Source organism: Thalassophryne amazonica, chromosome 19 (genome assembly GCF_902500255.1).
Source record: "Thalassophryne amazonica chromosome 19, fThaAma1.1, whole genome shotgun sequence".
NCBI lineage: Eukaryota > Metazoa > Chordata > Actinopteri > Batrachoidiformes > Batrachoididae > Thalassophryne > Thalassophryne amazonica.
In genome coordinates, this window is record NC_047121.1 from 21447756 (window position 1) to 21462764 (window position 15009).

Sequence of the window (15009 nt, forward strand, 5' to 3'; positions counted from 1 at the left end):
TATTGTTTCTCATGGTCTGAGAGTCCTTCAGGTGCCTCTTGACAAACTCCAGGCAGGCTGCCATGTGCCTTTTACTAAGGAGTGGCTTCTGTCTGGTCGCTTTACCATACAGGCCTGATTGGTGGATTGCTGCAGAGATGTTTGTCCTTCTGGAAGGTTCTCTTCTCTCCACAGAGGAATGCTGGAGCTCTGACAGAGTGACCATCGAGTTCTTGGTCACCTCCCTGACCAAGGCCCTTCTTGATCGCTCAGTTTAAATGAGCAGGAAGGAATGCACTAGGAGTCCTGGTGAATCCAAACTGTGCTCAGAAATGTCAGAAAGCAACAGAAATTTTTCTGTACCGTTAGCTATATTTGTGCCTTGAGAAAATCCTGTCTTGGAGGTTTACAGACAATTCCTGTGACTTGGTTTGTGCTCTGTCATGCCCTATCAACTGCAGGACCTTACATGTAGACAGGTGTGTGCCTTTCCAAATCATGTCCAATCAACTGAATTCACCCCAGCTGGACTCCAATTAACCTGTAGAAACATCTCAAGGATCATCAGTGGAAACAGGATGCACCTGGGTTTAATTTTGAGCTTCATGGTAAAAGACTATGAATGCTTTCATGTACATGTGATTTTGTATTAATTTTATTTTTAATACATTTGCTATATATATAATAATGAATTTCATCCATTATGGAATAAGGCTGTAACATAACAAAATAAGGAAAAACTGAAGTGGTGTGACTACCTTCCAGATGCACTGTAAGTAATTGCCGAGGAAAAAGTAAGGGCCCCTTCATACACGCAAATTTGGTCGATTTGCGCATAAAGTACACCTGTACAAGACACAGTGTGCACTGTGCAAGCCCATCAATCCCTCTTGCAGCAGGTGTCAGCCAAATTCGAGCCGATACACACGAATATCTAACACCGCTTGTTTGGCACTTAGAAAATGTGTGGCCATTCACACTATTAGGAAGACAACAGTCAGCAGACAATCACTATTGAGCCACAAGTGTGGCTTTGGTGTGTGCACTGAACTGACAGGAGGTGTGGCCGCTGACAGAAGTGGCTGTGGAGATCTGTCGATCTGGACTTCCCAGCTGGACAACACGTACTGTGTTTGGACGGACATGGACTAACAACTGGCCATTGTGATGTGCATGTGTCTGCTTGCTGTCATCAAGTGGACATAAAAGAACATATATCACTTGGCGACGGGCACGTGAGCTGCAGCCTATTGACAAGGTGCTCCCAGGTTGAAACGGACCGTCAGATCATAACATGGAGCGGGTGATCTGACTGTCACACCGCCCATGTGAGCTCTGTTCCCCATGACGCGTGTCAGTCCTGCGGTGCTGCATCCAAAAGATGTGTGTTGGCCAGAACACATGCGCAATGCCAGCTGGACACATCAGACCAGTAGATGTGGACAGGAGAAGAGCAAACTGCTTCATCATTCATGTAATTTCATGAGTGAATGTCTGTGACCATGGATCGTCTACAGAGGAACATATGGATCATCTTTGTATTGCCCGCTTGATAAGAGGGTTTCAATAAAATGAGGTGTTTTTATATGGTGTGCAGTCTTATTTATTCATTTATTTATTTTTTAAATACGTCCATGTCCTTCCTGATATGAGGCACTTTCCCACAGCTTTTACAGGACAGTGACTGTAGCTCAGTGGTAAAGTTTCTAACTGTAATCAGAGCTTTTGGCATGGGTTCGTTTCCTGTGGGTGGCATGTAATTTCTATTTTTTATTTTTATTTCCATTGCACAGCTGCTGTGAAAAGCTGCTGTGTTCCCATGTGCACAAAACCATCTCAGCATGTATTTTTTGCATTGTTTTATTTGTTTTGTCTTCACAGCAGTTGCACAATGTGTAATGACATTGTGTAGCTGGTGGCACTGTGCTCCCGCGTGCATGAATCATCACGCCGGCATCGTGTATGCCTGCCCCTCAGTGCAATGTTTTGTAGTTCGCTCATACGAACTGCTCTGACGGGTGTTGCCCTGAGTTGTATATATTCACACTATGTGTGAAGGTGCACTAAGTAAAGTATACTTATTTCCAATGTGGTATGTAGTGTATTGTTTTGTAGTACAAGAAGGTAGTGGTATAGTTTGTCTTGTTACCATGCCAGCTTTGTGTCATATGTTAGCATTATTGTAACCATGCTTATGCTGTATAAATATACCTATGTTAAGGGCCCCTTCACACATAACACAAATGGGGCTATTCACGCAGGCAGCATGAGAGTAGAGAGCAGGTGACCACATTTGAGCCAGCTGTGCGAATGGCCCACATTTTCTAAGTGCTCCATGAGTGTACCATTACCAAGCAACACATATTTCATGCAGGTCCCCCCCTGCCACAAGAGAAATGGTGTGAGAAGTGTGTCATCCCCCACCCACACCATGATCCAACATTGTCAGGTGCAGCTAAGTGGAGTGTGATTGCTGTCCACTGCAGTACGCATCTGAAAAGCGGTAATGTCCAGCCGGAACAGCTGACGCTGTGTACTCGCAACTCTGATGGAGAACACATATGTGCCATGAACAGCATCAGCTATCAACACTATATGCAATGCACACATGTGTGGACGGGCTCTCATGCTCTTATGACATGCTGATAATTACATACAATCAGGATCACATGGGGACCGGCCAGCAACGTCTGAACGCGCAAGACACTGTGTGAACTCTGTTATCAGCTGGCTGCCTAGGCTTATAATTTGTAGTCCACATGACAGACAGAAAGAGTGGAAAATAAATAAAATATACAATAAAGGGAAAGGTGTGAACTCATCCATGTGTGATCGCTTTGCTCATAGTGCTGTGGACACACGGGGCATTTCAGCTGATCGCCACTCAGCAACTCACTGATCAGCTGGAACTAACAGAGTGCACACAACGTGTTAAATTAAAACAGAGAACAGAGAGAAGGAGGATATATAAATACATATAATAACAAATACATAAAATAAATAATCACAGAACAAAGGAACAGAGAGTGAGATTTTATGTCTTTGAGCTGAGGTGGTCGACAGGTGGGCGTGTCCGGCTGTGAGCAGCAGCTGTTGGGATCTGTGGACTCGCAAGTCACAGCTGGAGAACACATACTGTGCCATGAAGGATATGACCTTACAAGACTCCACCATGAGGTGTGTGCATGGGCATGCTGTCCTCACATGGAAATACATAAAACTACACATCGCCTTTGCAACCAGCAGCAGCAAACACGTCAATGCACACAACATCAGGTGGCTGGCCCATGTGAAAAGCTCCATCTGATCATGTGAACACTCAGCTGGCAATCGGACTGTCATGCCCATCACGTAAGTTATGGGCCACATGACGCGGTGTGCTTCATGTGAGTCCATTACCTTCTTTACGTCCATCTACACAGGAACAGAAGAATGATACTTGTATTGTCTGCTTTTTTTTTTTTTTTTTTTTTTAAGTTACAACAGATTTGTGGCCAGTAACATGACTGTGCTACATTTAAACAGTACATTCATTGTTCCTATAATGTTCTGAATCTGTGCTTCGCATTATTTTGGGCTTCCGTATTTTCGTTGATTTATGTACCTATGTCCAGCATCTAATTGCTCCGCTGCTGTGGGAGCGTGATGTGGTGTCACACTCTCCACCTGCTTCCACTGTGTTCAATGTGCGTGCACGAGCGTGCATAAAACCGCCGCCGCGGTATCGTTCATACCAGTCCAACCTTGTGTCTCTCCCGACAGCAGGTGGAATTTTTCACGGTTCCCCAATTCTTTTTTTGTTGCAGTTTTTTGGCCAGTTCCTGCAGTTATGTGTGAAGGGGCCCTTAGTAATGGGCAAGCATACAATTAATGGACTGAGTCACTGAGTCAGTAACTGGGTCCTGAAAAAAAAAATTCTAAGTTATGCAAAGTAACCACCTATCTGTCATCACCAAGTGAAACATGGGTGTCCCTTTGGTGTTTTCCAGCCACTGTGTGGCACCTGCAGGTTGGATCATGCCGAGGGGAAATGTACTACATGACCAGAATGCCTGAGCTGACATTCCCTCATTATGCAGTTGATACTCATCATCTGAGTCTCCCTAAGCACCTGCCCGTTTGACACAAAGTCATTCCATCTGTACAGTAAACCACTTTGTTTAAGTCACTACCAATAAATTAAATACATTTTTTTGAGGATGCTGAATATGAAGGCAGACAACATACATCCAATTCTTGCAGCAGCAGTCTTACAGCCTCCTGGGAGATATAGGGTCGCTTCCAGACCTGGAGCTTCTTTGTGATCTGTGCCAAAAGATACAGGACTGTGTGCCAGTGTTCCTGGTATTCCAACTTTATCCCATGGTATTTAGACGTCACTCTCACATTCGTGAATCTGGTGAAGATGTGCAGGTATAAGAACAGGAATTTATAACACAGAAAGTAATGTCTCCAAAGAACTTCTAAATTTAAGATTTCAAAAGGCAGGAAGTAGTGTGTGTTGTAATTTTTTCCTCCACACAACATAAAGGAAGATAAATGAAATGATCAAGATGTGTTTGTAGTGTGGACTTTTGGCTTTAATCAAGGGGTGGGCATGGGTGTGGTGGAGGGACATTGTTTCATCAAAATATCTCATTAACCAGTGGTGGGCACAGTTCCACTCATCCGCTAATTAACAAAGCTAACATTTTCATTAGGGGATTAGCTTTCCAGATAACTTTGAAAATCATCAGTGGACCAATTAGCTTCCGATAAATTTAGTTCCGATAACTTTTAGACCGCTAACATATTTTGTGTGTATAATGAATAAAGCTTAACAGTTATATAAACATTTGTAAAGTCTGAAACCAAAGATATTAGTGCCTGTCTGTTACATATTTTGGAGCAGACAGACAGCCATGGATGGTAGAGCGCTATCATCTGCAGGCAGAGAACAGCTAACTACCAGAGAGAAAAGAGGGAGGGAAGAAAAATTTTTTTTTTCTCTTCAGACCATACAGACATTCCAGTCATTTCACTGGAGTCTTGCACAGGCAGACAGTTTTGAGTTAAGGTTATAATTTTAAACAAACTAATTCTGGACAAGCTATTGAAATTAACATCCCATCTATCGTTTTAGTGAAAATATCAGCTATATGTTTTAGTTTCAAAGTAATGCACTAATTTTGAAGGTTTTAGCATTTAGACACACATGCCGCATTGCATTATGGGTACATTAGTTTCCTGATGTCAGTGGTTGGCTGGTCATTATAACACACAGTTACTGAAACGTGTGGTGGGTTTTACAAATAAATCTATATTTGTAAATGTGTCATTTTTTCATTTGTAAAAAAAGGCAATTATAAAACTGAAACTTCTGTTTTTTAAAGTCCTTCATCACTTTTAGCAAATGTGTGGCTGCTCACACTGCCATGAACACTGCCATCTACTGTGTGTAGATGGCAGTGTTCATGGCAGTGTGCCACACAATTGTTTAGGTTCTTGTTATCACATACATACTATTATTATTATTATTATTATTATTATTATTATTAGTAGTAGTAGTAGTAGTAGTAGTAGTAGTAGTAGTAGTAGTAGTACTATTATTACATTTTATTATTGCTTCTATTTTGTCATTTGATTTTTAAATGGACCATAATAGAAATAAGTGTTATCACTTTCTTGTCTAACATATTTACAATTATATTATGTACTTACATTGAACTTACTAAATAAAATCATGTACACATACATGCATGCACACATGCATGCATGCACACACACACACACACATACATTATTTTAATGTATAGATGATTTACAGTCCAGAATCTAATTATCACATTGTTCAGTGTTTTTAGCTAATATCTGTAGTTTCTACAAAAATATTAGTCCTATCAATGTTCCGTTTTTGCAGCATTCATCCTTGACCCAAAATACATGTTTTTGCAATTCAATTGGTTTAGTTGGTTTAGTTAAATGTCATGTTGCCATTACTATGGGTAAAAAGTGCCACGATTGTTTGTGGGTGTGTAAAAAAAAGCACCTGCTTGCAGCAGAAGGCAGAAAAGACAAAAAGCTCTGCGTGTGAGTGTGCATAGAATTTTGATCACGGACAAACTGGGGAGAGCTGATATTTGCCGTATGGTATACTTATGTCTTTGGATCAAAGACGAATGTCAGGAAAAGGGAACGTTAATAGGACTAATATTTTTTTGAGAAATTATATATATTACACAAAAAAAAAAAAAAAAAAAACAGGGAACAATGGATGTTGGTATCATGATTAATCAGTCCCTGGTATCCAGACAAGCTCTACACAAAGGAAATATCTCAGCTTTGCCAACTGTAAAACATGGCATCAACTAAATGTGCCAAATAATAAATACAATTATTCACAACACTTTCTCTTTTCATTTTCCAGCATTTTCAGTTAAAATCTTTATACTTTGCATAATTTATTAGCACACTTGAAAAATGTCAGCTACCTATTTTATAAACAATACCCAATCTAGAATCCATGGATCCATGGGCAACATCCTAGTTCTTCACAAATGTTTCATTTTGACTCCATTGTGGTGGTGTACAGAGGCAAATTACAAACATTGTCTCACTTCCCAAATACTTATGAACTGGACTGTAAATGTGAATAAAGATACAATAAATGATCACAATTCCACTGGCTCACCTCCTCTTTATGTCCTCAATCTTGTCAGTGGGGACAAGCATGCTTCCATACTCATCCAGATTCTGGAACATCTGAAAGGTCTTGGTATGCTGTGGCATCTCCTCCAGGCAATTCTACCACAATACAAACCGATAATCATATTCACTCTGGCATTTATTATTTGTATTATTTTGTGAAATTTTATAAAGGTACAGGGTATATTTCAGAAGCTAGTAAAGAAGAACCAGATACAAAATTAAGATAAAATAGAATTGGATTGTGCATATACTGGCTGATTACTCAGTTTAAAGCATTGATGTGATGAAAATTCTCTTAAACTGCTGAGATAGACATGTGAAGTTACTTTGAGCAGCTGTTGCTTTTCTCTGGCTTCATCTGCAGCCTGGCTGTGGTCCTGCAGGGTGCCTTCCTCCTCAGCCAGCACCCCTTCTGTTCTCAGTAGCCAGCGAGCCACCGTGTCCAGGGGGGCTGGAAGGCTCATGTCCAGTTCAGTTTTGTATTCATGTAGCTAAAAGACAGATATGGAAAAACAAGACAATTTTTAGCTACAGTCGTAATACGTTATTTTACAAATAAACTCAGAATAAAAACATCCAGATATTCAGAGGTTTGTGTAGTTATGTAGGTCCACAGAGTGAAAGGAAACATGAATAAATCTCAAATGAAGTGTAATTTTATTGAATGGTAATGCACGGTAGGAATGACAGATGGACTCAAAAAGGAGGTGGGATTACATCAAGGATTGGCTCTGAGCCCTTTCTTGTTTGCGGTCCTGATGAACGAGTTCATACAGTGATCTTTATGGACTATATTATTTGCTGATGACATTGTGATGTGTACTGAAAGGAAGGAGTAGGTTGAGACTACCCTGGAGAGGTGGAGATGTGCTCTGGAGAGAAGGGGAAGGAAAGTCAGTCAGAGCAAAATAGTGTGTGTGTGTGTGTGTGTGTGTGTGTGTGTGTGTGTGTGTGTGTGTGTGTGTGTGTGTGTGTGTGTGTGTGTGTGTGTGTGTGTGTGTGAATGAGAGGGAGCCTAGTGGAATACAAGGAGGTAACAAGGAGTAGAAGTGGAGAGAGTAGATGAATTTAAATCCACGAGCTCATCCATGGACAGGATGAAGAATTAGCATGTCACAGGGACAGAACAGGCAAGACAATTTGGAGACAAAGTAAGAGAGGAGAGACTGAGATGCTTTGCTCAAATCCAAAGGAGGGACAGGATTTATATTGGGAAAATGATGCTGAGGATGGAACCACCTGGCAGGAGGAGAACAGAGAGGCCAAAGAGGAGGTTTATGGATGTGGTGAGGGAGGACATGCAGGTAGTTGGTGCGACAGAATACATGCAGAGGACAGTGAGATGAGAGCAGTCAGAAGAAGAAGAAGGTAATGCTCTATACTATGATAGAGTATATATATATATATATATATATATATATATATATATATATATATATATATATATATATATATATATATATATATATATATATATATATATTATTTTATTTATTTTTTAATTGCACTTTATTTTATTGCATCCACTTTATTGCACTATGCACCTCTTGGATTGAACAAAATGATAATGGTGTTTTCAGTTCATATTTGTGAACAAAATGCACCAGTGCAGCTAATTTTTTCTTCCCATTGACATTGGGATTCTTGGCTTTGTCAGCTGATTTTTTCCATTTTGTAACGATCAACATGGTGTTCTCCCTAGCACCATTAAGCTACTGTAAGTAATAAAAAATTTAGTCAAGTTTGGGATCATGCACTGGTGTGGCATGTTGCAGCATCAGACATGCTATGGAACTGCTCTGGGTCCTGGTCCATGCACAAAAAAGCTCAATCCCACTTCTTGAAAGTGACCGTCTACATGCCACAGCCAGGTAAAATGTTGGTGTCCCCTTGGACTTCTCGAGCCACTGGGGTCCTCAGAAGTGGATAATGCAATAAAAACATGTCTAAAGCATCATAGTTGATGCTCTCTTACAATGCAACTTCTCATTTGAGTCTTAGCTTATTTGACACAGAATCCTTCCAGCGCTACCCAAGGATCCCCCAAAGATACCTAGTACCAAAGACACACAGTCATCACCTTAGCTCACTGGACAGTTGAGTGATCTTTACGAGTTTAAAGTTAAAAAAGTTAAAAAGTTAAAGTAGTTTAAAGTCCAACTCCAAATATGTGTGTGTGTATATATATATAAGAAATTAAAAGGTTGTTTTTTTTTTGTACCAGGCTGTAAACATTTTTATTTGTGCTTTAAAGTTGCAGATTTTAACATGGGAGTGGCCATTCAATGAACTGTAGGAGGAACTGTATAGGCTTCATTCTTCAGGGATTCAAACTTGGTATTTAGTGACACTTGTGCACGTCTATTTGTTTTTGTTTTTTGTCTCTTTTTTTTTTTGCCAGATCAGGGCGCACAAAGCTCACATGGTACACAAAATCATGAGAGTTACATGCAAATGAAGTTGTGAAAAGTCAGCTGATGGCAGTTCAGCAGAAACTGGATCAAATCTGTTTCTGGCACAATGTTGTAAATGTGGTGGTTTTGTCAACAATGGCACACATGTTGGAAATGCAGAGCAATTATGGAATAATTCTGAAATTCTAATTAAACTGTTTTAAAGACACACCCTGATCACTGTTTATGTCTGTCAGCTGCACGGTGGCAAACAGCAAAGAGCTCTTGAGGGTTACCAAAATGGCAGAACATCCTTGGGTACCTTCTGCCCACACTGGAGGACCTTCATGGCTGTTACTGTCTCAGGAGAGCCAACACCATTCAACAGGACTCATCTAACCCTGGCCGCTCTCTGTTTGACCTACTGCCATCAGGCAGGTGGTACAGGGCCATTAAAACAAGTACAAATAGATTGAAAAACAGTTTCCACCCAATTAATGCCACTGGAACCAAATCGCCAGGTCACATGACACACTTGAAATGAGTGCAATAAAAGTTTATGTGCAATATCCACTGCCACTGAAATATCTAGTTTTATATATACTCAACAAAAATATAAACGCAACACTTTTGGTTTTGCTCCCATTTTGTATGAGATGAACTCAAAGATCTAAAACTTTTTCCACATACACAATATCACCATTTCCCTCAAATATTGTTCACAAACCAGTCTAAATCTGTGATAGTGAGCACTTCTCCTTTGCTGAGATAATCCATCCCACCTCACAGGTGTGCCATACCAAGATGCTGATTAGACACCATGATTAGTGCACAGGTGTGCCTTAGAGTGCCCACAATAAAAGGCCACTCTGAAAGGTGCAGTTTTGTTTCATTGGGGGGGATACCAGTCAGTATCTGGTGTGACCACCATTTGCCTCATGTAGTGCAACACATCTCCTTTGCATCATCCGTGACGCGAACACCTCTCCAACGTGCCAAACGCCAGAGAATGTGAGCATTTGCCCACTCAAGTCGGATACAACGACGAACTGGAGTCAGGTTGAGACCCCGATGAGGACGACGAGCATGCAGAAGAGCTTCCCTGAGACGGTTTCTGACAGTTTGTGCAGAAATTCTTTGGTTATGCAAACCGATTGTTTCAGCAGCTGTCCGAGTGGCTGGTCTCAGATGATCTTGGAGGTGAACATGCTGGATGTGGAGGTCCTGGGCTGGTGTGGTTACACGTGGTCTGCGGTTGTGAGGCTGGTTGGATGTACTGCCAAATTCTCTGAAACACCTTTGGAGACGGCTTTGGTAGAGACATGAACATTCAATACACGAGCAACAGCTCTGGTTGACATTCCTGCTGTCAGCATGCCAATTGCACGCTCCCTCAAATCTTGCGACATTTGTGGCATTGTGCTGTGTGATAAAACTGCACCTTTCAGAGTGGCCTTTTATTGTGGGCAGTCTAAGGCACACCTGTGCACTAATCATGGTGTCTAATCAGCATCTTGGTATGGCACACCTGTGAGGTGGGATGGATTATCTCAGCAAAGGAGAAGTGCTCACTATCACAGATTTAGACTAGTTTGTGAACAATATTTGAGGGAAATGGTGATATTGTGTATGTGGAAAAAGTTTTAGATCTTTGAGTTCATCTCATACAAAATGGGAGCAAAACCAAAAGTGTTGCGTTTATATTTTTGTTGAGTATATTTATATTTTTTCATATTCATTGTCTTGTTTGCTACTTCATTCTTATATATTTTTTATTGTTTAATTTGCGCTCTAGACATACCATTTTCATTCTGTTAAATTTTTATGTTTATTTTTCTTTTCAACATTTCAACTTAGGTTGATATTTGCACTAAAAGGTTTCCACCTTACATTTCACTGAACACATTACAATGACAATAAAGGATCTGCATCTGTCATACATAATGCTTATCTCCAGTCCTTTATACTCTACCACAGTAAAATCAGAACAGATATTTTAATAAATCTGCACCTTCAGGGTAGAGATAATTATCAAACATGCATGACTGTGCTTTCTATTTGTCCTACCCTGAATAAACTTGTTAATAACAGCACAGTTAAAAAACCCACACACTTCTGCACAAACCCAACATGTCACGTGTGACCTACACACTAGAAAAAAATCTTTTGTTGACTCAATTGGAGTTAATCATGTCACCTTGTTACTTTGATCAAGTAAATATATGTAAAGGAAATTGTTAAGGTTTCAAACCATTACCAAGACAAAAGTCAGTCAAAGCAACAAGATGATTTAACTGAGTCTACTTAAGCCAACAAACCCGTTTTATTACGTTCTACTATGTCAGTTTCATGTCTTACAAAGCAGATTTTCAGATTTTATGCATACGTGTGTTTTGAAATTAATAAATGTGCCAGCTGTGTTGTTACAAATTGTTTGAAAAAAAGGCTTTGGTGACTCCACATAACTCACCTTGTGACTTTGAGTTAAAGTAAATCAGTGTCAACTTTATATTTCTGAAACCTTGATTTGTTAAATGACATAATGTAACTCAGACACAATAAAAAGATGACTTGACTGAGTTATGTGGAGTCACCAAATCTTTTTTTTACAGTGTTACACTCTGATAAATATGGACGCTGTGAGTCATGTAGTTTTTTTTTTTTTGTTTTGTTTTGTTTTGGCGTGGTGTCTAATTTTCATGAATGAGGGAAGCAGTTCTCAGACAAAAAAGGGAAAAGATCTGACAGTCATAATTTTTGCATTGTACCAGCAAAACTAAGGGCCCCTTCACACATAGTACGAATGTGGTCGAATTGCACATGAATTGCACATGAAGCAGGTTTTGTATGCAATACGTGTGAAATCTGAGCTGCCTCCAATACCTTGTACACCTGTTGCTACAGCAAATGCGCACACCAGCAGCTGAAAGACAGAGTGTGCCCTGTGAGAGCCCATTCGATCCCTCTCATGGCAGGTGTCGGCCAAATTCCAGGTGACACACACAAATATTTAACACCGCTTGCTTGGCACTTACAAAATGTGTGGCCATTCGTGCTATTAGCATGAAAACAGTCAGTAGACGATCACTTTCAAGCTGGCGCTGAAATTTATCTAAGTGCCCCCACGACTATGGAATTGTTGAGTACACATGTGGCCTGCCAGAGTGTCGGCTCACCCCACAACACGTGTGCGTGTGTTTCACGCACTCCCCCTGCTCCCCCAACACATGACGTGCATGTGGTTCGCGCACACCCCAGCAGGCAAGGCGCCTCTCATCTGATCACAGAGTGACACCTTGGTCTGTCCGCTGAATGAACAGGGGTGTGGCTAGCTGTCTCTGTTCCTGTATGTCACAGCTGCAGAACATGTACTGTGTTTTGACAGACACACGCATGTGTGTGATTGCTGTCCTCACGTGGAAATACATAAAAACATATGTTGCTTTTCCAATGGGCTGGAGAGTGCGCATATTGACAGGGTGTCCCAGCTGAAATGGACTGTCAGTTCATGTGGACACGCAGCGGGTGATCTGAATGTCACATCTGCTGACAGGACATGCATGTCATGTGAGCGCTGCGCCGCAGGACTATATGACAAGACAACAGTGCGACAAATACGCCACTTTCAGTCACATATCAGCAGAAATACGCCATAACAAATGCCGTTTGGTCAGTGATCATGGCGCTTTTTTTATTTTTAAAAAGAATATGTTTATGTCCTTGTTGATTTCAGGCATTTCTCCACACCTTTTACAGGACAGTGATGGAAGTGCAGTGGTAAAGTTTGTGGCTGGCAGTCAGAGCTTTTGTAAATTGTCGGGTCAAATCCTGTGGGTGGCATGTATTTGATTTTTTTCACAGCAGTTGCATGATGTGGATACACATGCTCCAGCTATTCAGTTTCAATGTATTTTCATTTACAGTGAGGAAAATAAGTATTTGAACACCCTGCGATTTTGCAAGTTCTCCCACTTAGAAATCATGGAGGGGTCTGAAATTTTCATCTTAGGTGCATGTCCCTGTGAGAGACATAATCTAAAAGAAAAAAAAATCTGGAAATCACAAGGTATGATTTTTTAATAATTTATTTGTATGTTACTGCTGCAAATAAGTATTTGAACACCTACCAACCAGCAAGAATTCTGGCTCACACAGACCTGTTAATTTTTCTTTAAGAAGCCCTCTTATTCTGCACTCTTTACCTGTATTAATTGCACCTGTTTGAACTTGTTACCTGTATAAAAGACATCTGTTCACACTCTCAATCAATGACACTCCAACCTGTCCACCATAGCCAAGACCAAAGAGCTGTCTAAGGACACCGGGGACAAAACTGTAGACCTGCACAAGGCTGGGATGGACTACAGGACAACAGGCAAGCAACTTGGTAGAAGACAACTGTTATGATTATTTATTAGAAAGTGGAAGAAACACAAGATGAATGTCAGTCTCCCTCGGTCTGGGATTCCATGCAAGATCTCAGTTTGTGGGTTAAGGATGATTCTGAGAAAGCTCAGAACTACACAGGAGGACCTGGTCAATGACCTGAAGAGAGCTGGGACCACAGTCACAAAGATTAGATTAGTAACAAATGATGCTGTCATGGTTTAAAATCCTGCAGGGCAGCAAGGTCCCCCTGCTCAAGCCAGCACATGTCCAGGCCCATCTGAAGTTCACCAGTGACCATCTGGATGATCCAGAGGAGGCATGGGAGAAGGTCATGTGGTCAGATGAGACCAGAATAGAGCTTTTTGGAATCAACTCCACTTACCATGTTTAGAGGATGAGAACGACCCCAAGAAAACCATCCCAATTGTGAAGCATGGGGGTGGAAACATCATACTCTGGGGGTGCTCTTTTGCAAAGGGAACAGGACAACTGCACCATATTGAAGGGAGGATGGATGGTGTCATGTATTGTGAGATTTTGGCAAACAACCTCCTTCCCTCACTAAGAGCATTGAAGATGGGTCATGGCTGGGTCTTCCAGCATGACAATGACCCCAAACACACAGCCAGGGCAACTAAGGAGAGGCTAAGAAGCATTTCAAGGTCCTGGAGTGGCCAGTCTCCAGACCTGAACTCAATAGAAAATCTTTGGAGGGTGGTGAAACTCCAAACCTGAAAGATCTAGAGAAGATCTGTATGGAGGAGTGGAAAATCCCTGCTGCAGTGTGTGAAAACCTGGTGAAAAACTACAGGAAACGTTTGACCTCTGTAATTGCAAACAAAGGCTACTGTACCAAATATTAACATTGATTTTCACAGGTGTTGAAATACTTATTTGCAGCAGTAACATACAAATAAATTATTAAGAAATCATACATCGTGATTTCTGGATTTTTTTTTTTAGATTATGTCTCTCACAGTGGACATGCACCTAAGATGAAAATTTCAGACCCCTCCATGATTTCTAAGTGGGAGAACTTGCAAAATCGCAGGGTGTTCAAATACTTATTTTCCTCACTGTATATTGCGCCAAATCACAACAAAGTTGCCTCAAGGCGCTTCACACCACCCCCTCGCACTGTGTTCCAGCTGCATGCACAACACCGTCGCGTGCACGAAACCGTTGCAGCGGGATGGTTTACACCTGCCCGTCAGCTCGATGTTTTCGTGGTTCACTCATACAAGCTGATTTGCCCTGATTTCTACTTATTCATACTATGTGTGAAGGGGCCCTAACACACAGAACACACACACCTTGTAACACACCAACTTGTAACACACACCAACTTGTTGTAGTTTCAATGTCTAGGGCCTTGGTCTTATATATATATATATATACACACATATATATATATATATATATATATATATATATATATATATATATACACACATTATATATATATATATATATATATATATATATATACACACACATATATATATATATATATATATATATATATATATATATATATATATATATATATATATATATATAT

At 40.7% G+C, this 15009-nt stretch overlaps 1 protein-coding gene across 1 annotated transcript in view; it reads right to left on the bottom strand.

Moving 5' to 3' along the window:
- The window catches only part of syne2b (spectrin repeat containing, nuclear envelope 2b), a 498820-nt gene that overhangs the window by 411366 nt on the left and 72445 nt on the right, over window positions 1-15009 (bottom strand). Inside the window, 3 exon segments of the mRNA XM_034159894.1 lie at window positions 4207-4375; window positions 6650-6762; window positions 6993-7157. Coding sequence (XP_034015785.1) covers window positions 4207-4375; window positions 6650-6762; window positions 6993-7157 — 447 coding nt within the window.